Source organism: Meles meles, chromosome 19 (assembly GCF_922984935.1).
Source record: "Meles meles chromosome 19, mMelMel3.1 paternal haplotype, whole genome shotgun sequence".
Taxonomy (NCBI): Eukaryota; Metazoa; Chordata; class Mammalia; order Carnivora; family Mustelidae; genus Meles; species Meles meles.
Window position 1 is genome coordinate 50,715,348 of NC_060084.1, and position 25,486 is coordinate 50,740,833.

Here is a 25,486-nt window from a genome sequence, read left to right on the forward strand (position 1 = left end):
AGAGATAAAGAGGAGGGAAGAGGAGACAGGGCTTAGAGCAAAAGGGAGAGGGGGAAGAAAGATGGTACAGGAGAGGCTGAGAGAGAGTGGATCTCCACGACACAGAGCAGAGACAGAGACAGGAACTGGAGGATGGGAAGGAGGCCGCCATGTCAGAAATCGGAGACCTTAAACCTCTTATCTGGAAAAAAATCCCAAACCTGTGAGATGAGAACCTGGCACCAAAGTGACAATCACATGAGACCCCAGACTCAGCTGCTCCAAGTTCCACTTTCCTCACATGTTTGCTGTATGATTTTAGCGAGTCCCTGAGCCCATCTGAGCCTCCATTCCTTCATCCTTAAAACCAAGAGGTCCTACCTGTGATCAACGGGTAATATTTGGTAAATTTCAATGGTGTCAGTCCTGAAAGATATCAAGATAGGGCTGTGGACTTCTAACACAATTTTCAGAATGGTAGAACGGTATTTAAAAATGAGGAAAAATGAGATGATGTGTCTCAGAGAGCGGGTGGTTTGATTCACCCATGACTCCCTTCTCACTAGAAAATTCTAGGGCACTTGGTCTCACATTATTCACCTAAAACCTGTCCACTTCCTTGTAACTGCATATCCAGGAGCACTTTCTCCTCTGTTCATTAATATTCCTGCTCATGGGGTGCCTGGGTGGCTCAGTGGGTTAAAGCCTCTGCCTTCAGCTCAGGTCATGATCTCAGGGTCCTGGGATCGAGCCCCGCATCGGGTTCTCTGCTCAGCAGGGAGCCTGCTTCCTCCCTTCTCCCTCTGCCTGCCTCTCTGCCTACTGTGATCTGTCAAATAAATAAATAAAATCTTTAAAAAGATATTCCTGCTCATGACACCAGTCCCTGCATGATCCCATTAATGTACACATGGCTGAATTTTATGGACCTCATGGATATGCATGAGCTCATCTTGGGGCATCATTAACGATGGGGCTATCCCATCCAAATTTCCCCAATTGTAACCAGTTACAGAAAATCTTCCTTTGGGGAGCTGCAGTGTCTTCCTACAGACAGGTTGGGGCCAAAACGGTCGGGCCTATCCCCAAACAACCCAGAGATTTGGGGAGCACAACCTTAAAGAGGGCTCGTGGAGACAGCTAGGGCCAAGAAGGACTTCTCTCAAAGGTACACCTCAACCTAGAAACTTGGGAGGGGTGTGAGAAGTGGGTCCTGGGTGCCCCCCCACAGCAAAGAAGGAGGGTTTAGAGCAATGCTGTCCTTTGGAGGAAATGTAACATGAGCCATAATATCATTGTAAATTTTATAGTAGCCACATTAAAAAAAATAAGAACAGGTTTAGTTTATTTTAATTATATTTTTGTTGAATCATAATATTTAAAATATTATCATTTAATGTATGATCAACAGCAAAAAATTTAATGAGATATTTATATGTTTCTCTTTTCTGTACTTCATCTCCAGAGCCCAGTAAGTATTTTACACTTACAACACAGGGCAATGAGAACTCACCACATTTCAAGTGCTCAAGAGACACAAGTGGCCAGTGGCCACCATACTGGATAGTGCCCTGGAGCTTTGGCAAGGAAAGGTCAGAGAAAGTGGGGAAGGGGGCCATGTGGGGCAGATTCCTTTCTCTTTTAAGCAACTCAAAGGAGTGGGTGAAGCCACCTCTGGCTGGCTTCAGACTGATTGAGCTATGTAAAGCTACGGAAGGCTATCTGTCCCCCAAGTCTGGGGAAAGGAGAAGGAAGAAAAGAGAACTAGCCTGGACAAACTGCCTATTAAGTTCCTGGTAGTCAACTACTATCTTCATGGTCCCATGAATCTTTGCACTGTCCCTCTAAGGTAAGGCTCACTCTCCCTTCTAAGCTGAGATTCAGACATCTTTCTGAGGTCCTGTCACTGCTCCTTCCAAAGGCAGTCCAAATACGTAATAGAAGAGGTAAGTGTCTGTGTGGATGTGAGGGGGTCTCACACGGAGGTTTTGTTTCACACATGGAGTCATCATCTGTGGCCAAGTAGTGGAAGGACTCAGTGTTTTGAAGCCACATTAAAGTTCAGTGACATTACAGCCATGAGCTCCTATAAATCCCACAATAGCTTCCATAGTTGGATTTTTATCTCCACTTAACAGATGAGGACTTGAAAACTGGAAATCAGAGAGGTCAAATGATCTTCCCAAGGCCACCCAGGAGATAAATGGGAGAGGTGGGCTATCAATCCTGGTTGGTTGGGTGCCATCTTCTTCTCATGACTCCACTGTGACATTTTTGGTTCAAGAGAACCAGCAAGCTGAGGCGGTGGACTAGGCTGCCCCCTGGTGACCCTTTTAGCACCTTAATACTACCTGGCATTGCTGCTCCATGTTGGGTGACAGATATTGGTGCCCATGTCTCATCTCTGATTACTGAGGTCAGAAATCACATCCAGTTCCTCTTGGTAGTTGCCACTGCTCTATAAAGATGGTAGGGTTCTGGAATTCTTACTCGATGGATGGATAAAAAAGTAGATGGTGGAAGAATGGATGGATGGATGATGGATGGGTGGGTGGATGGATGGAAGGATGGATGGTGGATGGATGGATGGATGATTGGATGGATGGATGATGGATAGATGGATGGATGGAAGGATGCGTGGAGGGTGGAAGGATGGATAAAATGATGTTAACAATGAAGAATATCATTAAGCAAGAAAAGCATTTCCTAGAAGGTAACATTTAAAAAAAAGATTTTACTTACTTATTTGACAGAGAGAGAGAGCAAGAGAGCGCACACAGGCTGGGGGGAGGCAGGCAGAGAGAGAGGGAGAAGCAGGCTTCCTGTTGAGCAAGGAGCCCGATGTGGGGCTTGATCCCAAGATCTTGAAATCACAACCTGACCCTAAGGCAAATGCTTAAGCAACTGAGCCACCCAGGTGTCCCTAGAAGGTAACATTTTCAGAAAAGTTTGGAAGATGATAAACAACAAAAAGTAAAAGAAAGAAGACTATCATAGAACATTCCCCAAATAAACTTACTTAATGAATTAATTACTACAAGCCTAGCATGGTGGAGAGAAGACTGGCTGATACTATCTTCATCATACCATTAATGGCCAACATCTACTGTGATCTTTCTCTACAGCAGACACTGTGCTAAGTACTTTATATCTTTTATCCGATTTAGTCTTTCCAACAACTCTGTAGAGTAGGTATGGTTCCCATTTTGTGGATGAGGAAGTGTCCTGCCCATTGTCACTCTGCCAACTGCCAGGAAAACATCCGCACGGGCTGTGGATGAGATCCCTGTGGAATGCTGGCACCAGAGGGCCCCTAGCACTGTGCTTTGCTCTGTGGGTGTTTGCTAGATCTGGTCCAGAATAGCTTCTTCTGAAAATCCATCCATTTTAAAGCCAGACATCTACATAGATTTTCAATTTCGTAATTTTGAATGGTCTCATATTGCTTTATCCAGGATGCTCTTTTTTGTTTTCCCAAATTTTAACCATTTCAACATTAATGTGTGAGCATGTGTACATCCAAACACCTGTACGTATGTATATAATGTGTGTGTATTTGTGTATATGTGTATGTATACACACCTGTATGTATACACACCTGTATGTATACACACCTGTAACCTGATTGATGATTGCTAAGACATGTACATGTATATGGGTGCATATACATAATTATTATTTTTAGTTATGAAAGTCACACACATCTATGGTAAAACATTCAAATGGAGAGTCTCACAGTTGTCCTCAGCTGCTCATTCTCACTTCTCAGAGATCCTATCAACTAAACTATGGTGACAACGGCAGAATGCCAACTCCAGCTACCCCACGGCCCAGGACAAAGGGTCCTCTGCAACATTTGAATGTGTCAGTGCTCAGAGAATAGCTTGGTCCTAACCTGAATGTTCCAGACGTGGGTGTCTGGTTATTACGGGTCACTCTATGGTTCAACCATTGTCTTGAACCACCTCCAAACATTTTCTATTAATATCCGTGTGTCAATCCGAGGAGACTCATTAACATTCCAGAATATCAGTTCCTATCGGCTCCTTGCATATATACAACACCCCAGATACCTAGGGGGAAGCATCCATGTAGAGAGAAGAGGAAGTGCAAAGGCCCTGATGTGGAAGGAAACTTGGTCTGTGCTGGAAGCAGTGAAAAGATTAGTGTAGCTGAGGCAGATCAAGGGAGAACAAGAGTGATAAGGAATGAACTTTGAAGGGAAGGCCATGGTAGGGACTGTGGATTGTATTATGAAAGGGATGGAGAACTATGAATTAATGGTTGCCACTTGCCCCCACTTTAATTTCTCCAGTGGCTTCCATTTGCATTTAGAATCTGAGGGTGGCTCTGCAGGGTCCGTCTCCCTCCACCTTACCAAGCATCTCTCAGGCCTCACTCCTCCCTGCTCAGGCAATCCAGGTGATCCTTAAATACATCTAGCTCTTTCTCGCATCCTGCCTCTTTGGCCCAGAAGAGCTGCCACTGCCCCCAGGCTCCCCTTCCATCTACATCCCGCATTTCCTGCAGGCCTGTTTCAGTGTCATCTTCTCAGAAAAGCCTCCTCTGACCTCCTGACCAGAAGTCACCTTGCCCCAGTTATTCCTTATGGCAGCCTTGGTCGTTCTCCTTTGTAACCACGATCATGAGCAAGAGTTTCATGCTTGTCTCTGGTTTATTCCCTTCCTGCCTGTCTTCTTCACAGACAGACAGCCCCACGAAGGCAGGGTCCAGGCCTGTCTCACACACAGCCGTCACTCATCTCTGAGCTCTGCCAGCTATGCACGTTATTGGCTCAGTAATATTAAGTGAATGCTTTAAATCAAGCACCAAGAGAGGCCCGATCTGCAGCCCTGTGGATGGGACAGGGGAGAGCCTGGAGGCCAGGACATCCATGAGGGAACATGACCACTGTTTGGGGGAGAGAAGGTGAAAGCCTGGCTTTGCAGGAACAGGAGAGACAGAGAGAAGGCGCTGCTTTCAAGAGCCCTTCAGGAAGTAGAAGCTACTGGGTTTGGATTGCTAAGACATGACACGGAGAAAGCTTTACTCTTGGGCTGACCACTTGGGAGATGGGGAAGAACATTTTAGTCTGTTTGGGCTGCTGCTACAGAAATATCATAGACCGGGGGACTTAGAAATAGCAGATTTCTCGTGGTTCTGTTATCTGGAAGTCCAAGGCCGTGGCACTGGCAGATCCAGGGTCTGGGGAAAACCCACTTCGTGGTCGACAACCACCTTGTCATTGAGTCCTCGTGTGGTGGAAGGGGCAAGGGAGATATCTAGGGTCCCTTTGACAAGAGCACTAATCCCACTCATGAAGCTTCACCCTCATGACCTCATCACTCCCAAAGACCCTACTTCCTACTGTCAACACTTGGGGGTTAGGATTCCAACCATGAATTTGGGGGAGACACAAACATTCAGACCATAGGAAACATAGTGCAATTAAGCGAAGTCATGTGTGTGTGGAGGTGGGGGAAAGGGATATTTGGGGCTTTCTATCAGGAGCCCAGTCTTGGAATCTGAGATGCTTGAGGGCCATCCAGATGGACATACCCAGGAGGCAGGTGAAAAGACAATCTTGACACTCAGAAGTGAAATTTGCCTGGAGAGGTCTGGTATGGACGATGATGTTGGCTGATACTTCTGGAGGGCTTAGTGCACATGAGGTAAGCCTGAAGACAGCGTCACACAGCAGCTAAGAGCCCAGTTTCTGGTGTGAGGTTGTCAGAATTCAGGTAGGAGCCCCACTGCTTTCGAGGTTTGTGATCCTCAGCAAGACGCTCAAGTTTTCTGTGCCTCCATTTCCCCAAATGTGCAACGGGGATGATACTGGTGCCTCCCACTTTGGGGTATTATCAGGATCATAATGAATTTAGAATAGTGTATAGCACTCAATGAGTATTATCTATTTTTTTTATGATCTCACTTAATCATAACAAGCCTAAATTATAGGTAAGATTAGTATCCCCATTTAATAAAAAGTATTTTATTTATTTGATAGAGAGAGAGAGAGAGAGAAAGAGAGAGAGCATGAGCAGGAGAAGGGGCAGACTCCCCATTGAACAGGGAGCCCAACTTTGGCTCGATCTCAGGACCCCAAGATCATGACCTGAGCCAAACTCAGGCACTTAACCGACTGAGCCACTCAGGCACCTCAGGAGCCCCAATTTTTAGGTGATGATCCTAAGGCTTGGAGAATTTAAATAAATCTGAAGGTCACCCAGGTGGAAAATGGTAGAGTCAGGATTTCAGGCAGGACCAGCTAGGCTAGCTTCACAATCAAAGGGGGGGGGTCCAACCCTGGAGTCTGACCCACCAGTCAGGGTTAGTCATGAGTTGGTAGGCAGTGAATGAGGCATTACTCAGAAAAAAGTTTGGGGCATGGTGCTGTGGTTAAAGAGAATGAGAGAAATCAGAAAATGCTCCCATATGTAGCGGAAAGCCGAGTGAAAGGGTATGTTCAGAGACCCTGGTGCTCAGACCCTGGTCCTGTTGGAGGACCGGAATCAATGTCTTTGGGATTTTGTTTTCCCAACCCATCATTCAGATTTGTTGTTAAGAATTGATTCCATCTGATGTCTCCCCTGAGCTGCCCTAATCTTTGCCTTAATTATTCATAAATACAACTAACAATTGACAATGGAAACACGCTTTCGCATCAGGGTCTGCCTGGACCCTCATGGCTTCCCCCAGAGCCAGGAGTTATGAACACGTGCTCTGCAGGTGAGGAAACAAAAGCCCACAGATGGGAAGTGGCTTACTGAACTTGATAACTCCGACGCTGGTGTAGACAGGTCTGCCATTGAACCCGAAGTTTGTCACCTATCATCTGCGGTGCTTGGATAAGTTAGGGTTAGACTTACACTTCCAAATCTTGGTTTTGATCTTCTGTAAACAAAGCTGGTCATGCCTGCTCATCAAGTCGTTAGAAGGTGGCATACAGCAGGCGCTCAATACCGGGTAGCCAGCAGGAGCAGTAATAGTAACTGAGCCTCGAGACAAAACCAGACCACCAATTCCAACCCTGGGTGGTTGTTTCTGTGGAGAACGGCACATCTATGTGTCATTAAGGAAAGGGCACAGAGGCAAATGGGGGTAGCGGAAGTTAAGGCTGAGGAGGATGGTAAATGGTGATCATTAAGGCACTTTACTATCCAGCTGGAGGTGAGTGTGAGCCACGAGGAGGGTTTAAGGCTACTGTTAAGACCCCCATGATGAGTAGAGCCTTCGGAGCCACTTATATGGATTAGAATCCTGCCATTTCCTCGCTGTGTAACCAACTGAGGCAGATCATTTGGCTTCTCTGAGCCTCAGCTTCCTCATATGTAAAATGGGATTAAACTAGCTATCATTTCATTTCATAGTGTGTGTTGAACGCCTAGCCTGGTGCTCAGTGAATGCTATGCTTCTCCTTCCCAGGACAAGGACTCCGCCATAGTAACTGTGGATATATTTTTTCTTTCCTGTAAGAGTAAATTATTCTTCACTGCCCTCTAGGGGTGGGAAGTAAAATGGCACGTGTGACACCAAACCTGGGAATTAGCGGAAGAAGAAGGAACACACAGGAGCAAAATTTTTGTCTTCCTGGGGCTCTGGGTGGCTCAGTCAGTTGAACACCTGCCTTTGGCTCAGGTCTTGATCTTGGGGTCCTGGGATCTGGCTCCGTGTTAGGCTCCCTGCTCAGAGGGGAGTCCGCTTCTCACTCTCCCTTTGCCCCTGCCCCTGCCACTTGGGCACACACACTCTCTCTTTCTCAAATAAATAAATAAAATCTTAAAAAAAATTTTTTTTCTTCCTTGAGTCCAGAAAGAAGAGGCCAGTTGAGATGAACCCATGGGCCAGTTACCTGTTGGGATGGACGACCTTCGTCCTCTACTCCTATGAGACAAGTGGAAGTGAGTATACTGGAAAACAATGGGGAGGATTTGGAAACCAGAAAGAATGAATGGGGCCAAAGCAAAGATTGCTGGAGTCAGGTAGAGAGGAGACAGAGAGTCATCTTCTTCTGGACTGCCTTGACCCTGGATAACTGAAAATGAGGAAAGCAAGATAAGTGGGTAGGAGCTATAATGGACACGAGCATCTTTCACGACAGTCAGCACATGGTAGGGAATTGCAGATATATTATTTAAAAGGAGGGGGGCTCTAGGGGTGCCTGGGTGGCTCAGTTGGTTACACGTCCAACTCTGGATTTTAGCCCAGGTTCGTGAGATCGAGCCCCGCGTCAGGCTCTGAGTTGGGCATGGAGCCTGCTTAGGATGCTCTCTCTCTCCCTTTGCCACTCCCCCACCGCTCACACATTCAGTCTCACTCTCTCTCTAAATAAACGTGGGGGGTGTCTATAATTCCAGTAGATTGAGTCCTCCAACTCCAACTCAGACCCTCCACTCTGTTTCTTAGATTGTGGTAAAATGCCCAGAACCTGACATCTACTATCTTAACCATTTTGAAGCACACAGTTCAGTAGAAGAGCATTGACTTTGTTGTACAACCAAGAGCCAGCACTCTTTTCAGCTTGCAAAACTAAAACTCTGCACCCATTAAACAACTCGCACTTCCCCTCCCTCCGGCTCTGCCAACCACCGTTCTATTTTCCATCTCCATGAATTTGACCTCTCTAGATACTCGATGAAAGTGGACTCAAATTGTACTTGTCTTTTTTTTCTATTTGTTTATTTACAGCATAACAGTGTTCATTGTTTTTGCACCACACCCAGTGCTCCATGCAGTACGTGCCCTCCCTATTACCCACCACCTGGTTCCTCAACCTCCCACCCCCCCACCCCTTCAAAACCCTCTGGTTGTTTTTCAGAGTCCATAGTTTCTCATGGTTCATCTCCCCTTCCAGTTTCCCTCAACTCCCTCTCCTCTCCATCTCCCCATGTCCTCCATGTTATATGTTATGCTCCACAAATAAGTGAGACTATATGATACTTGACTCTCTCTGCTTGGCTTATTTCGCTCAGCATAATTTCTTCCAGTCCCGTCCATGTTGCTACAAACGTTGGGTATTCATCCTTTCTGATGGAGGCATAATACTCCATTAGTGTATATGTACCACATCTTCCTTATCCATTCATCCGTTGAAGGGCATCTTGGTTCTTTCCACAGTTTGGCGACCGTAGCCATTGCTGCAATAAACATTGGGGTACAGATGGCCCTTCTTTTCACTACATCTGTACCTTTGGGGTAAATATCCAGCAGTGCAATTGCAGGGTCATAGGGAAGCTCTATTCTTAATTTCTTCAGGAAATCGTACTTGTCTTATTGTGACTGGCTTGTGTCACTGAGCATAATGCCCTCCAGATTCATCCATGTTGTAGCAGCAGAATTCCCTTCCAGAATTCCCTTCCTTTTAGGGCTGAATGATATTTCACTGTGTGATACACACATATACATACATTTTGCTTATCCACTCATCCATTGGTGGACTTGGATTGTCTCTGCCTTCTGGATATTGTGAATAATGCTGCTATACACATTGGGTGTTACAAGTACTTCTTTGAGTACCCACTTTAAAAAAATTATTTACTTATTTTGCAGAGAGAGAGCACAAGCAGGGAGAGTGGCAGTCAGAGGAAGAGGGAGAAGCAGGCTCTATGCTGAGCAGGGAGTCTGACATGGGGCTCGATCCCAGGACCCTGGGATCATGACTTGAGCCAAAGGCAGACACTTAATGACTGAGACACCCAGATGCCCCAAGAGAACCCACTTTCAATTCTTTGGGAGATATAGCCAGAAAGGGAATTGCTGGGTCATATGGTAATTCTGTGTTTAAGTTTTTGAGGAACTGCCACACCATTTTCCAAAGCAGCTGCATCATTTTATATTCCCATCAACAAGGCAAAAGTTTCCAATTTTCCCACATCCTTGCCAACACTTGTTTTCTGCCAAAAAAAAAAAAAAAAAGCAGCCATTCTAGTGGGTGTGAGTCTATGCTCTTAATATATCTAGGAATCTAAATAAGCTCCCCAAAGATCGTATGGTAAACACAGAAGCAGAACAAAGAGAGACCCTGGTTATATATAGTTCACTCAAGCTATGGTGAAACAATTCTCTACAATTAAAATCCTTTTCTACCTGACGAACCCTCTCCCTTGGATAGGCTCAAGAAACACTCCTTTTTTTCTTTTTAAGATTTTGTTTATTTATTTGTCAGAGAGAGAGAAAGAGAGGCATAAGCAGGGGGAGAAGCAGGATCCCCACTCAACAGGGAGCCTGATGAGGGACTCAATTCCAGGATCCTGGGATCATGACCTGAGCTGAAGGCAGAGGTTTAACCAACTGAGCCACCCAGGCGCCCCTCAAGAAACACTCCTGTTTTCATGCCCTTGGATTCCATGAAGCCCTTTTTCTTTTTTTTAATAATATTTTAAAATATTTTATTTACTTATTTGACACAGAGAGACACAGTGAGAGAGGGAACACAAGCAGGGGGAGTGGGAGAGGGAGAAGCAGGCTTCCCACTGAGCAGGGAGCCTGATGCGGGGCTCGATCCCAGGACCCCGGTATCATAACCTGAGCCGAAGGCAGCTGCCCAATGGCTGAGCCACTCAGGTGCCCCCAAGAAGTCCTTTTTCAATGATCACATTCCGTCGGCGTTGGTGGAATAGTGGTGAGCGTGGCTGCCTTCAATGATCACATTCTATATTCCAGAGATTCCTAATATCTTTGGAATATAGGTCACTGGGCAAGCACTAGAGTCCATGAAATCCCAGATTGGTATTAAAAAAGGGTGTGTATTTATCAGGGTAGTGAGAATAGATCTTGAAACAGACAAACCAAACCTTCAGCAGCTTAACTTGAAACATTTTATTTCTCGTTCCTATAAAGCCCAGTGAGAGTGCATCTGGTCGGCAGTGGTCTATGCACCTTCCACCATGGGGCTCCACCATCGCCTAGGGCTTTGGGGTGCTGTGTGGATTCTTTGCTTGGAGCTGATGGACAAGAACCAAGAGTGCGATGATCTTGGAAGAGAGTTTTTTTGGCCAGGAAGTGATATCTGTTACTTTCTCCCATTTCCACTGGCTTGAACTCACAGAATGCTTAGCTGCAAGGGAGTCTGGGAAATGTGACTTTTAACAGTACATTTGGGAGGAAGATGAAGCTGGTTTTGAATACACAGCAGTCTCTGCCACAGGGAGGCATGAGCATTTTCCCAAGAGAAGGTCTGGCTTCTCACAAGAACTGAGGAGTCCCAAAAGGCTAAGAACCCAGAGTTTATCCAGACAGGGAACCATGCCAGCTTTTCCGGTTCTTGTCTTTTTCTGGTCATACCTTCCTGAGACCACCTCACATTCCTGTGGCAAGACTTGGCACATATTTATGGTTAACTTATTCAGTACACATTTACTGAGTGATTCCCAAATGCTGGGCACCATGCAGTGGGTCAGAAACATGGCAATAAATAAACTTATGCCCTATACTCAGAGACCTCGCAGCAAACAAGTGATAGACGTGGAAACAGATAACTGTATTCTTTAAATATTTGGTAAGTACATTGATAGAGATTGGCTCAGAGTATTGTAAGAGTGTGGAAGAGTATTAACCTAGATTGAACCAAGTCGTGGGGTTGAGTAACGGGGAATAAGGCTAGAAAGAAAGAAAACAGCAGAGTGAAGGGCATGAGCCAAATGCCAAAGACAAGAAAGAGCGTGGAGGAAGGTCGAGGAAATGTTAATCAGACAGTGAGAACAGAGAGGTCAGCAGGGCCCAGATTAGAGAGGATTTTAACCCAGTTAAGAAGATCAGACCATCTGCTGGATTAATTTGCAGATGGCTAATAGTATCTATTATGTGTTGATTCTTACTAACAACTCCCAAGGATAATCTTAATCCTGGGTCAAGGGGGCATCTGCCTGCCCTCCCTTCACCACCAGCATCTTATGTCCTGGTGGTGTCCCTGACTGAGAATCATTGATGATGATGACGGTGATGGTGACGATTGCTAACATTCGCTGGGTAGCAGTCATATTCCAGGTACTCTTCTAAGCACTTCCCAAATATTAACTGGTTTCAACTTTATAAAACCAAGACCGGAAAGTTCTGAGACCCAGAGGTAGAAAATGCAATGTGAGTTCAGGGCCTCTACTTGCATCAACCCACGGGCGAAGCTCAAAGATGGAGGTCTGCCTTTTCCACCCTCTCCCAGTACATCCCTCATCCACCCTTATGATGGCTTAGGTCAGATCATACAAGCTAAGAATATGATTCAGAAGAGACGGGGCTACTAGGTTGAAGGTAGAGAGGATGTCTTGTTCATCTGTATTGGTAACAGACTAACTATCCCCAAATGTCAGTGGCTGAGCTCAATAGAGTTCACATCAAACTCAGCTAGCACTGGTGGAGGTTTGGTGGGAAGCCTCTTTTGTTGAGATTCAGAGACACAGGATCCTTCTGTATCATGGCTCCTCCAGCCCCTAGAGCCTCAAGGTTCTCTGCAGGGTCGTCCTCTTTATCTGAGTTTCTCAACCTGGCCACTGTTGGCATTTGGGGCCAGCTGGTTTTGTTGCGGAACCTGTGGTAAGAAGTTTAGCAACAACCCTGGCCTCTATCCAGTAGATACCAGGAGCACATCTACCAGTCCCCCGTTCTCCCAGTTGTAACAACCAAAATATCTCCAAACACTGTCTAATGTCTTCTTCTCCATTGATAACCATGGCTGTATATCCAGCTGACAGAAGAAGAAAGGAGCATGGAGGTTTGCTTGGGAGCAAGGAAGTAGCGAACATCATTTCCACCCACCAACATATGAGTTGTAACTGAGTCACGTGACCCCACCTAATTATAAGAGAGTCAAAAAATAGGTTTGAGCTAGAAACACATTTAGTGAGTCCATGGAAGCTTTGTCTCACCGTATTTGGAATAGGAACACACACACACACACACACACACACACACACACACACTACATAACCTATCAGAATGTTTATCATTGTAAGCCTTTATTATATCCTTGAGGGAGGGAAAAAAGGAGGGGAGGAGGGAATGACAGGATGAAGGCAAAGAGAAAAGCTATGATCTTGGACCATTAGATAAAAAATTCTAGTTCTCGGGGCGCCTGGGTGGCTCAGTGGGTTAAAGCCTCTGCCTTCGGCTCAGGTCATGATCCCAGGGTCCTGGGATCGAACCTCACATCGGGCTCTCTGCTCCGCGGAGAGCCTGCTTCCTCCTCTCTTTCTGCCTGCCTCTCTGCCTACTTGTGATCTCTGTCTGTCAAATAAATAAATAAAATCTTTTTAAAAAATTCTAGTTCTTATTCTAGTTCTGCTAAAAAAAAAAAGGCATTAAGTTGAAATGATGCCTTATCTTACATGGGTCTTTACTTCCTTCTCTATGATGTGAAGAATTAGAACTAGAATTTCTTTCTTTTTTTTTACTTACTTTCTTTCTTTCATTTTCTTTCTTTCTTTCAAGATATTATTTATTTATTTGACAGAGACAGAGTGATAGAGGGAACACAAGCAGGGGGAGTGGGAGAGGGAGAAGCAGGCTTCCCGCTAAGCAGAGAGCCCAATGCGGGGCTTGATCCCAGGACCCCGGGGTCATGACCTGAGCTGAAGGCAGACGCTTAACATCTGAGCCACCCAGGTGCCCCTAGAATAAAATTTCTTAAGATGTGTTTCAGGGAACATTATTCTCCAAAGCTATCAAGGAGTTGGGGAAAAGGACAATTTAAGATACTCCATACGCCTCTTGCTAATTCAGTTCTCATTTGCATACTGGCCCTTCTGATGAGTCCTTCATTAAAGAAATCTGTCTAGCTTTCTTTTTCATGTGGCATTTTCTGAACTTACGTCCGCATTTTGTCATTTCTTTCTTAAGCATCTGCTATGAGCAAGTGATGTTCTAGTTTCCAAGGATACACTGTGTCAAAGACAAAGTACCTGTCCGCACACTGAGGAATACAAAGGCCAAAGCTTGCATTTCTCTAACTTTCCTCATCCAAGTACCACCTCCTCAACATTTGCCGCATCTGCACGCCAGCATCACTAACACCGGCTCCACCTTCTTTAGATGTGATCTCTTCTTCACTTTAACACCCTTATTTTATTTTATTTTATTTTTTTAAATTTTTTTTTTATTTATTTGACAGCGCAAGAGAGGGATCACAAGTAGGCAGAGAGGCAGGCAGAGAGAGGCGGGGAAAGCAGGCTCCCCGCTGAGCAGAGAGCCTGATGTTGGGCTCGATCCCAGGACCCTGAGATCATGACCTGAGCCAAAGGCAGAGGCTTAACCCACTGAGCCACCCAGGCTCCCCAACACCCTTATTTTAAAGGATAGTTAACATCAGGTCTATAATCTATAAAAATGCTACTACTTGCCATAAATAGAAATTGCAAACAAAAATAAATACTGTGAAAACAAAATCCTATTATTAGATTCTACTAGACGCTATTGTCACAATACGGCTTTGAGCCCGAGTCCTGCCCTCTTTTAGTTGTTGTTAAAAGGGAGATTATTCAGAATTAGAGACATAGTAGAGAAATAGCAGCATCAAAATGAAGTTTTCTCTTTTGTCATCAGAAGGATTGAAAAGAGCATTGCAAAATGAAATTGCTTTTCAGAATTAGTTAATGTGTGTCCTTCCGTTACCTGCTGTGATATCATGACCTTTACCAAATGTGTTTTCTGTGACGTTGACAGTGCTCTGCTGGTCTGGAGGAAAACTTTATCCTGGTTGTTTTCATGGGTTATGAGACTCCTTCCCTGTACTCTTGGTCTCAACATAAGCTGGACATGCCCTATATGTCACAAGAAAGCTCGATGCTTAAGATCCCATGTGTCGCCTTCAGACCCCCCATGAGAACCAAACCAAGACTCATCCTTGGCTCTTGGGCTGTGATTGAAGCCCCTCTGTTTTGTCTCTCTGTCTTCCAGATCAGAAAGATTCATGTGTCTTTCCCTTCATCTACAAGGGGTCTTCCTACTTTTCTTGCATCAAAACCAATAGCCTCTCCCCTTGGTGTGCAACCAAAGCCATCTACGATGGGCAGTGGAAGTATTGCATGGTGGACGGTGAGTGGTGCCATGCTGTCCCCTCAGGAGGCCTCCTCAAACGATGGGTCACAAAAGAGAATGTGTGGATTTGTATAATATGCTCATATTTTTGAACACGAGTTATGATACTTATGTGTGTGCCTAGAAAGGCTGCGGGAGGCCAAGCACTGGATACTAATACTGGGGTAATGATGTTAACAACAATAGTGTTGAAAATGGTGCTCTCTGAACCACTGTATTCTTTGTCTCTTTCTTGATTTTATAAATTAATAAGGAAAAACAGAAACAAAGTATAACAAAGAAGGGATTTGAGAGACTCTGTTTACTTTTTTCTCAAAACCCAAGACATTTTTGCGATTGTATGATTTCTGTCTTTCGTGCATGGGACAAAGGGCATTTTGTTTTAACCAATAACCTATTGTTGGACATTTTAATTGTTCCAACTAATAACCAGGTTTTCAATATTTACAACCTACTTTTCCTTGTACCACTGCTCTTGACTCTCTTAGATCGAATTCTCCCTTTGATAATAAATATAACACCCCTTTTACTATCCTGAAGTAAAATTTATAAAGAACATTACCTATTCTAAATTCCTAACTTCAAAATAAATCAACATAATTCCATCACTGTAGTGGAAGAAAAATAAAAAGAAGCAAAATGGTAGTAAAGTAATTAAGCACCCATGATCCTACCTAACCCACAAGATATTAGAAAGTGGCCAGACTCTTGTACCTCCAAGCAGAATCTCTTTGATTGCAAGAGCTAAAAATGACTACAAAGAAGGCCCATTACACAGAGAAAAACAAACCAAACCTGGAAGCAGTACTATCCCTGGCTGAAAATATTGCTCAAACAACGCAAATCAGGATCAACTGACTGAAACTGAACGTGAAAATTAGAGGTTTTTTTTTTTTTTTTTAAATTCTGGAACATGTCCCCAAACATGCATAAGATGTACAAAAAGGGACAAAATTCTGCCAGAACTGCATACACTAGACACAGTCAAGGCCCTGAGAGTCAACGACCTGCATTTGATTAAACCCCTCTCAGCCATATCACCAAGGACTCCCATTAGATGAAGGCATGCCTTTTGCATCTTCTCCCTCAGATCCGGCTCCTGAACCAAGTACTGCTCTTTGAACCCATACCGGCGGGTATCTCACTCCCTGTGAATAGCGGTGGGGAAGCCGTTTTCCATGGTCATTTCTAAGTACTGCCTTGCAGGACGCTTCTCGTGAGCGGAATATGGAGATCAGAAACAGTTATCCATGGCAATCCCTAGTGACGTTAGCTTACGATATTCATATCACTTAAACATGTACTACTGTGCAGATGATTTTCTGCTCATTTGCAGGCTTCCTCAATAAGGACAATGTGTCACTACTGTGTAAATCAGAAGAACAGAGTCATCCCTAATTCTTTCCTTCCCACCCCACAGGTAACCCACCAACTAGACTTAATTTTGTCTTCAAAATAGATACTAGCCTCAGCTTCTGGGGTGCACCTGCTTCCTCTGTTTCCATCCTTCTTGAATCACCATCAACTCTGGCCACCAATATTTGCTAACCGGTCTTCCCAAATCCCCCTCACCTCCCTCCAATTGATTCTCCACATATCAGTCAAAGAAACTTTTTTGGGATGTGAAGTCAGGCAATGCTACTTCCCTGCTCATGCCCCTCTGTGGCTCACCTGCGCACTTCGAGGAATATACTGACCCCTGGATAGCCAATGCAATATTGAGAAAGAAAAACAAAGCAGGAGGTATCACATGTCCTGATTTCAGCTATATTGCAAAGCCATAGTAATAAAAACAGTATGGTATTAGCATAAAAATAGACACATGGATCAATGGAACAGAATCGAGAGTCCAGAAATAAATTAGTGCATATAGGGTCAATTAATTTATGACAAAGGAGCCAAGAATATGTAATGGGGAAAGGACAATCTATTCAATAGTGGGAAAACTGCATAGCCACATGCAAAAGAATGGAACTGGACCCCTATCTTAACACCATACAGAAAAGTCAACTCAGAATGATTGAAGACTTGAACACAGGATGTAAAACCACAGACCTCCTACAAGAAAACATGGGAGTAAGCTGTGAGACATCAGTCTTGGCAATGGTTTTTTTGGGTTTGACACCAAAATCAAAGGCAACAAAAGCAAAAATAAACAAGTGGGGCCACATCAAACTACATATAGAAAATAGAAAATATTTTTTCTGTATAGAAAATAGAAAAAGAAACCATCCATAATATGAAAAGGCAACCATAGAATGGGAGAAAGTATTTGCAAAGCATGTATCTGATAAGGGGTTAATATCTGAAATATCCAAAGGAACTCCTACAACTCAATTGGAAGAAGGAGGAAGAGGAGGAGGGGGAAGAGTTGGAGGAAGAAAAGAAGAAGGGGGGCAAGACGAGGAGACCCCTCACCTTGGTCTGGAAAGCTCTACTTGATCTTGCCCTTCCTGTCTCCATCTTCCACTCCCTTCCTTGCCAGCTGAGTTCCAGCTACACTGATCGCCATGCTTCCTGAATATTTTGAACTCCTTCCTGTCTTTGAACTCTCACACTTTTATTCCCTCTGTCTGGACCTCAATTCTCCCCAGTTTTTGCATGGCTGGCTTCTCCACATTGTGAGAACCTCTTCTCAAATGCCACCTGCTCAAAGAAGACTTCCTTCATCCCTTCGTCTATGAAAACCCCTCCATCATTTCCAAATGACCCTGATTCCCTCACTTAGTGTGAGTAAATCCACCAACTATAAACATAACGTCCAAAACTATATTTGTAGCACTACATTTGTGGTGGGAAATTCAATCTGTCTATGGAAGTTGTCATAAGACACCAGCACCTAGATGATAATTTTACTGTATTTGACTTCTCTAATATTTGACTTTTTTTTTTTTTTTGGTAATGGCAACATTCTTTGTATGTCAAGGTCATAGCTTTATTTGTTGGTCATAAACCATCAAAATTCTTTGTCTTGACTTGATTCCTATAGGTTATTTTCTAAGAGATTCATTTTTAAGGCAGTGAAGTATGTTGTTTGCACAGCGGGTGGGGATACCATGGTTGAGATTGGGAACTTTGTTGGGGAAGCTTTGAGGATGAAAGTACAGGAAAAGGTTTTCTTGATGAAATGAATGAATAAAATCTTTTCCAGATTTGACACTTGTCTGGTACTTTGGTGGCTAATTGATGGTTGGATGGATGGATGGATGGAAGGATGATTAGATGACTGTCCTGTGAATGGTCAGAGAAAGCGAAACCACTCATAGGCTCCTTTCTGTACAGATTACCCACGATGCATCTTCCCCTTCATCTATCGAGGAAGGTCCCATAACACCTGCATCATGGAGGGCAGCTTCTTTGGAAGGCTGTGGTGCTCCGTCACCTCCAGCTTTGATGAGAAACAGCAGTGGAAATACTGTGAAATCAATGGTGAGGCACTGTAGCAGGGATGGGATGTTTGGTGGGAAGGAGGGGAGATAACAATGGAGGGCAGCTTCTTTGGAAGGCTGTGGTGCTCCGTCACCTCCAGCTTTGATGAGAAACAGCAGTGGAAATACTGTGAAATCAATGGTGAGGCACTGTAGCAGGGATGGGATGTTTGGTGGGGAGGAGGGGAGATAACAATGATCCTCCCGAGAGGATGGTGGCACAGGGGAGAGCAGAAGAATGGGAGCAATACTTCTAGGAACCAAATACCTTCTTGGAGAGTACATTAGGACAACCACAAGAGACAGGAATGTCCTGAGGCCACATTCCCCCAAGACCCCAATGTCAGCGTGGAAAATCCAGTTGTCCTGAGAACAAAAACCATGGGCTCCCATTGGTTTTCAAGTGTTTCTGTTGCCAGAATTGTCAATAAACAGATTCACCAAGTGCTGGACCCTTCCGCAACATTTCTTCTTAGTGATCTCTTCACTTCTTAATGACCTTCATTCATTCTAGAGCCCTCTCTGTATTAGACTCTGATCCAGGACCTCTACATATAACCTCCCATTGAATCTTTCCATGGAAGCTCTATAAGATGCTATTTTCTTCTCTATTCAATAAATGGTTGCAGTAAAATTAAGTCCTGCCCAAGGTCACACTCCTAGGTGATATCAGAGTTAGGATTTGAATTCAAGTCCATATGGCGGTGATGTCCATGCTTTCTCACTAAGTAGTGTTGCCTCCATTGAGATGAAGATTCATGTGAGGCATCTCTCTATGAGCACACTTATTCCTGTATAAAATCTTCACTATGTTCTTCCCTTGGCACTCAAAAAATCCTAATCCCATAGAACACCTTAATTTTATCTTTGGACTAGCCATCTATCACTTGTGTCCTTGCCCCTATCACCCTTATCCTTAAATCTCACAATAACTCTGTTAATGAAGCCTGTAGAACACAAAAGCCGTTGTTCAGGTAGACAGCAGACTGTGTGGTGGTTGACAGTTTGGGTTCTCCCTCGTATGCAAAGTGGACCTGATAACATCACCAGGAACTCGTTTGGGCGTGTTCAATGTTATGTTGCCTTTCGTGAGATAAAATGTGGTGCCTAGTTCATGTGTGATAAAAGGAAGCTCTTTTTGTTGTCTCTTCTTGTCCCTGGGACCTTTCCATGATTATTTTCAGAGTATGGGGGAAATTCTTTCAGCAAGCCCTGCATCTTCCCCTCCATCTACAGAAATAGCACGATCTTTGAGTGTGTTGAAAATGAAAGCAACAAACTCTGGTGCCCAACCACTGAGAACATGGATGCGGATGGGAAGTGGAGCCTCTGTGCCGACACAAGTAACTGGGGAAGGGGACTGGGTGGGCACGGGTGGGTTTCTTCATCCATCTACTCAACATATGTTGGGAGGTGGGCATATGGTGATGAGTAATTTATGGTCTCTTCCTCGTGGATCTGATGGGTGAAGAGTATAAACAATGAAACTGGGCAAAGTACAGGCTGCTTAAGATCCAAGAGAAGGGAGCCAGTATAAGATTTTTCAAAATGCAAAACACCTAATACTTGCTTTATACAAACATAGAGTAAGCACAAGCTAAGGTTAAAGAAAAATCTGGGGTGGCTCATTTGGTTAAGTGTCCAACCCTCAATCTCATTCAGGTCTTGATCTTAGGGTCATGAGATCAAGCCCCACGTTGGGCTCCACACTGGGCATGAAGCCTACTTAAAGAAAAAAAAGCTATTCATAAGGGAACTAGAAGGATAGTGAAGCTAATTCAGGGGACATTATAAGAAACACATAAAGTCAGTGAAGAGAAGAATGTTGAGTGCAAGCAAGATTGTTAGGTTAGCTACCAAATCCATTAACATCGAATGGACAATCAAACCTTTGTGGTTATCTTGTCTGCCAGACAGAAGTTACTGGCATCTCTATAGAACAAAAATCATTCACGATGTATCAGTTTTCTACACTTTCCAGAGTTGGGGCCTCCAACAAATACAACAGCAGGTAGTAAGTGAGACAAAGTTCTGTTTCCCTAGAGTAGGGGTCTGTGAATCCCATCCTGCCTATGGACCACAGCTGGACCAATGTTTTTTTTTTCTTTTTTTTTGGTTCCCCAGCCTAAGAATCATTTTTACATTTTTTTATGGTTGAAAAAATTCCAAAGAAGGATGGTATTTTGTGACAGGGAGAAGTATGTGAAATTCATATCTTAGGACCCATATAAGAGAAAGAGACTGTATGAGGCATGAAGCTGAAAATACCTACCATCTGATCCTTTCTAGAAAAAGTTTGATGACACTGAGCTGGAGAATCAGGTGACTGTTAGGGACTCTTCAGACAATGCTCTCGGAGGACATGAAAAGGTCATGTGGCAATCTTTCGGTGCCATTGTGTATTTTGGATAATTTTGCTAACAAAGGAGAACAAATGTAGATTTGGTGGATGATCGGGCAGAAGCCCTGAAGGAAGGAAAATAGAACATTTCTCTGTAAATAAAATATTTCTTCACGAGGCACATCCCAGCCTGCCTGCACGTCAGGACCCTGGACAGCTCTTCAGCACTGCTCTGGTCTACAGCAGGAGAGTCGCATGGGGAAGGCAGGGGGCAGCCTTACCAGGCTTCAGCTACGAATGCAGGCACTGTGTGTCCACACACGGCCACAGAAACCCCATCAGTATTGATTTGGGTTCCAAATAAATTTCAGCATGTGGAGAATTCACACACTGAGGATCTGGGATTAAAGAGGAGCCCCTATATTACGTCCTCTCCGTGCTTTCTGCCCCACTCCCTGGTTCCCTTGGTGACATGATGTTGCCCTTGTCTCTCTCCCTGCCAGGACCCCTTGTGCTTTCCCTCTGCCCTTGTTCCCCATTCCACACCCCATGGAACTAAACTAAAATAGCTTCCCAGGGAAGAAAATCTCTGTGAGATTTAGGATTGGGTCAGCATTTCTCCCCACTAATGGGAGCCTCTGAGCTGTGCCCAAACAATACATGTAAAGGTATTGTGGACCCAATTTTGATTTTACAGTGGGCTCTGATGCCTAAGACTTCACCATAGTGTAAAGGCACAGGGATAACCACTGTCCTATCCCTTCTTCTCCCTAGGAATTTCCTCCTTGGTTCCTGGGTTTCCATGCCACTTTCCATTCAACTATAAAAACAAGAATTATTTTAACTGTACCAACAAAGGAACAAAGCAGAACCTTAGGTGGTGTGCGACGTCTTACGACTATGACCGGGACCGCACCTGGGTGTATTGTTGATGCAAAGGTGAGATGCGTAATGTACCCCAGGGCAATGCTGTGTCCTTCCAGCATGATTCGCTGTGGCTCCCAACAGGGTGAGCTCCACGTCCCAGGGGTGAGGGGAAGTTGGGGTGGGGAGAGACTGGGACAGCTTCCTGACTTAGAAGGAGGTGGACGAACTCTTTCAGACCCATGCCAAGTTTTAGGACCAGGAGGCTTTGGGTGTGCAAAGAAAATGGAATTTCTCTAGAGCATGAGAAGAAAAGATGAGCTTAAAAGGAAACCACCAGGACTTCTCCAGTCCCCAGAGGAGATGGCACCAGGTTGTTGATCTGCTAACCCCATCACTAAGTAGCCAGTGGAGGAAAAGGTGGGGTCGTTTCTGCTCCCCATCATGTGGGTCCCTCCCCCACCTCCACGATAAGTCTTCCCCTCTCTCTGCAGGACCCACCTCACTCTCCCTTCCAGCTCTCTCCTCTGGCTTCATATTCTAAGGCCTGTGGAAACTCCCCATACCTCCTGCATGGTTCTACTGACCTAATCACCCTGTGGTCCTGGGATTTAAACACAAACAGAAGCCCTTCCCTCAGATGTGGGGACAACTCTCGTGTTTCTAGCACTATATGCCCTTAGGATGCGTGTAGCTTATGGGTGACTCCTGAATTTTGGCTTGGCCATGAAAATTATCTTCCTGGAGTAGAGTAGAGGCAAAGGAGTGGCCTTGGGGCTCTGGGTACCATCCTAACAGGGTGGATATTTTAAAACACTCACATGTTGTTGTGCCTGGGTGGCTCAGTTGGTCAAGCATCTCTTGATTTTGGCTCAGGTCATGATCTCAGGGTTATGAACTGAGCCCCGAGTTGGGCTCTGTGCTCCCTTCCCCTCATCCTCCCCCCCACTCTCTCTCTCTAAAACAAAACCCAAACCCAAACCAAGAACACCCATAAGTCATCCCCAGGCTGTGGCTAGAAATAAGAACATTTTTAGTGGACATCCAGAGCACAACTATCTTCTTCAGGTCCCTCTTCCACCAAACCTATTAGTAGAAGTGAGGCTGAGGTGCTCATGGTCAGTGTTTTCCAGCCCCTGTGAGCCAGGGGAAGGGTAGAGGTGTCTAACCACTTCTGTCTCAGCTCCTCATCTTCTGACTCAGTCTTGAAAACCAATACAATACTTTGGTATCCACATTACGTTTTGAGTCAGTGCATACCTACTACCTGAATGCCGGCTTGTGATTTTATTTTCCAGGGGAGGAAAAATATCTTCAGTGGAAGACGGACATACCAAGTTTAGAACCTGTTTTGTCTTTTTCATTGAGTCTTTCAAGTTTAATAGCTTTTAGAAATACCTTGTCTGCCATTTTGCTTAATCACTTGGTCCTTTGTGAAAAATGGAGGGGAAATGTGGCATAACCACCAATAAAGGAGCCCACAGTTAACCCCAGGGCTGCCCTTTGTGCCTCTTGGAATGAGAGATACGGTGAGGGACTGGAATGTGGTGAAGGAAGCGTTGGTGATGGGGTTGGTGAGTCTCATGGGGGGAGGTCAGATTCTCAGCTCAGGAGCCCAAGGGAAGAACTGCAGCCTGCTCTCTCTTTCTGGGAAATGGTAGATTTGGGTGGAGCATTTATAGATACTTGTTAAATCATTAATAAATAAACTCATAAGTAAACAGAAGGTAGAGAAGTCATTAAACTTGATGTAAAGAGCACTGGGAGTTACATGCAACTGACAGATCACTAAATACTACCCCTGAAACTAATAATACAGTATATGCTAACTAAATTGAATTTAAATAAAGGATTAAAAAAAAAGAATATTCATTGCAATCCTACCTTGACTATTCCTTCCCTGTGCCCGTGGTAGACATCAGTAATTGATTACAGAATCTGTTTCCCTGTGAGCTCAGATGCGTCCTTGTGTTATTGTTCTCCTCCCTCTCCCCCTCCCCACTCTTTCCCCTCCTTCTCTTTCATAAAACACTGAGCAATTGCGACCACTATCCCACACTGCCTGCAGACAACGGGGATAGATTTAACCATTCAGTCACACGGTACCAATCTGATTGTCTAAAATGATGTTGCATAGACATTGGAGAAGCCTGAAGATCTCATTCCACGATGGCTCAAGAACCACCACGCGCCCATCATGTACAAACACGCCACAGGACACCTGGCTCTCCTGCCCCCAGATCCTACATGTGCCTCGCCCTTGTCTCCAGCCTTCCCTCACACACTTCCTGCCTCTGCCCCCTCACTCAGTACACTCCAGCCCCTGCCCTATTCCCGACTCCAGCCTCTGTGCCTTGCTTATGCGGAATCCCCTTCCTCTTGCCCTCCTAACATCGTTCATAAAATCATTGTTAATAAAATGTTGATTTAGCAGAATAAAAATAAAATTCAGTTTCTCAGCCTCACTCACCAGGTTTAAAACTCAGTAGCCACATGTGGCAAGTAGCTACCATAACAGTGCAGATCTAGAACATTCTCCATCATCATGGTTTAACCCCGATCCACCCCCTACCCCTGTCCGGCCACCATGGCTTCTCGCCATTCCTCCAACACAGCCAACTACATTCCTGCCTCAGGGCCTTTGCATTTACCCTGCACTGTGTTGGAAGTGCTCTTCCCCTGGATATGCATCCTGGTACTCAGTAGACTCCCTGATGCCCCTACATGGAATGGGACTCCTCCTCGTTCTCAGACCCCTTAAACCATCTTCCTGCTCCATTTTTCTCCATATCTCTTACCAACTTCTACCATACTAACTAGGATTATATTTAATTATGTATTTTGTTCCTTGTCTGTCTCCTCCCTCTATAATGTAAGTTCTCTGGGAGGGGGGCAGGGATTGGTGTTTTCATTCATCAAGGGAGCCCCATGCTTGGAAGAGCACCTACAGCAACAACTTCATATATCACTGTTGAATAAATGCGGTGCAGAAGGGGAGGAAGGGAGGGAGGGAAGGAGGAAGGGGGAAGGAGGGAGGGAGGGAGGAAGGAAGGGCAAAACCGAAATTTTAATTTTATGAAACGAAGCTATTGAACTGGATGACTCGTTATATACATCTACTTAGTGGTTTCAGATATGAGGAAAACTTTCTGGAAGGTGGGACGTGAACCCTGTACTTTGGGGACCTTGCATTCCTGGAGTGTCCTGCCCACAGGTAGAGGTGAGGAGGAACAGACCCTCTGGTTTCAGGGCGCAGGTCAGTGTCAGGGTGTGGGGGCTGGCATGACATCCCCCCTAACAGGCCATCTCCCGGAGTGCCCAGGGTGGACCAATGCAGGGGGGCTGGGGTTCTCAGGAATGAGAGCTGAGCTGGAATTTGAGAACTCCCTGTCCTCCCACCCCTTTGCTTGATGACATTTTGCAGGGGATTAACTCCCCTGGGGATCAGCTTGCCCTAAACCTTGGTAATCCAGATTTATGATTTAATTCAGTGGCCTGAGTATCTTACACAAGGAAAAGGAAGTAGGAGGCTAGAGGGGAAAAGCAGACTGAGCTTCCGAGAAATGAACAAAACGGGCTAAGCTCACTTTTGAAAGCCTCTTTAATGAACCACTTCCAAGCCCAGTCTTGTCAGGAACCCCGTTTGTAGCCCCAAGATCGGCATGCCTCCTCTTACTGACTGAAAGAAACGGAGGAGATCGGAAGCAAGAAGAGGGGAAGTGTGGACTACGGGCTGAACTTTTTCAGGAGTTGGACCCAAGAGGACGCGGGGGAAGAGACATAGGCATTGGGGATTATGAAAAGTCAAAAGGTGTCCTTAACCTTTGGAATTGGGGGAGTGGCACTG

The 25,486-nt window shown here is 44.9% G+C and overlaps 1 protein-coding gene across 1 annotated transcript; it reads left to right on the plus strand.

The window, feature by feature from the left end:
• The first annotated feature begins 7,810 nt into the window (after positions 1 to 7,810).
• On the plus strand, positions 7,811 to 21,707 carry ELSPBP1 (epididymal sperm binding protein 1). The gene is made up of 5 exons (XM_045989506.1): positions 7,811 to 7,880; positions 14,866 to 15,003; positions 18,289 to 18,435; positions 19,619 to 19,777; positions 21,550 to 21,707. Exons 1-5 carry the CDS (start codon positions 7,811 to 7,813, stop codon positions 21,705 to 21,707), a joined length of 672 nt encoding a protein of 223 aa, XP_045845462.1.
• The last annotated feature ends 3,779 nt before the right edge of the window (positions 21,708 to 25,486 follow it).

Coding starts and splice junctions, on each gene's coding strand:
- ELSPBP1 (XM_045989506.1), top strand. CDS start 7,811: ATGAACCCATGGGCCAGTTACCTGTTGGGATGGACGACCTTCGTCCTC. Junction 7,881..14,865: donor CTCCTATGAGACAAGTGGAA/GTGAGTATACTG, acceptor TCTGTCTTCCAG/ATCAGAAAGATTCATGTGTC. Junction 19,778..21,549: donor GAGCCTCTGTGCCGACACAA/GTAACTGGGGAA, acceptor TCTTCTCCCTAG/GAATTTCCTCCTTGGTTCCT.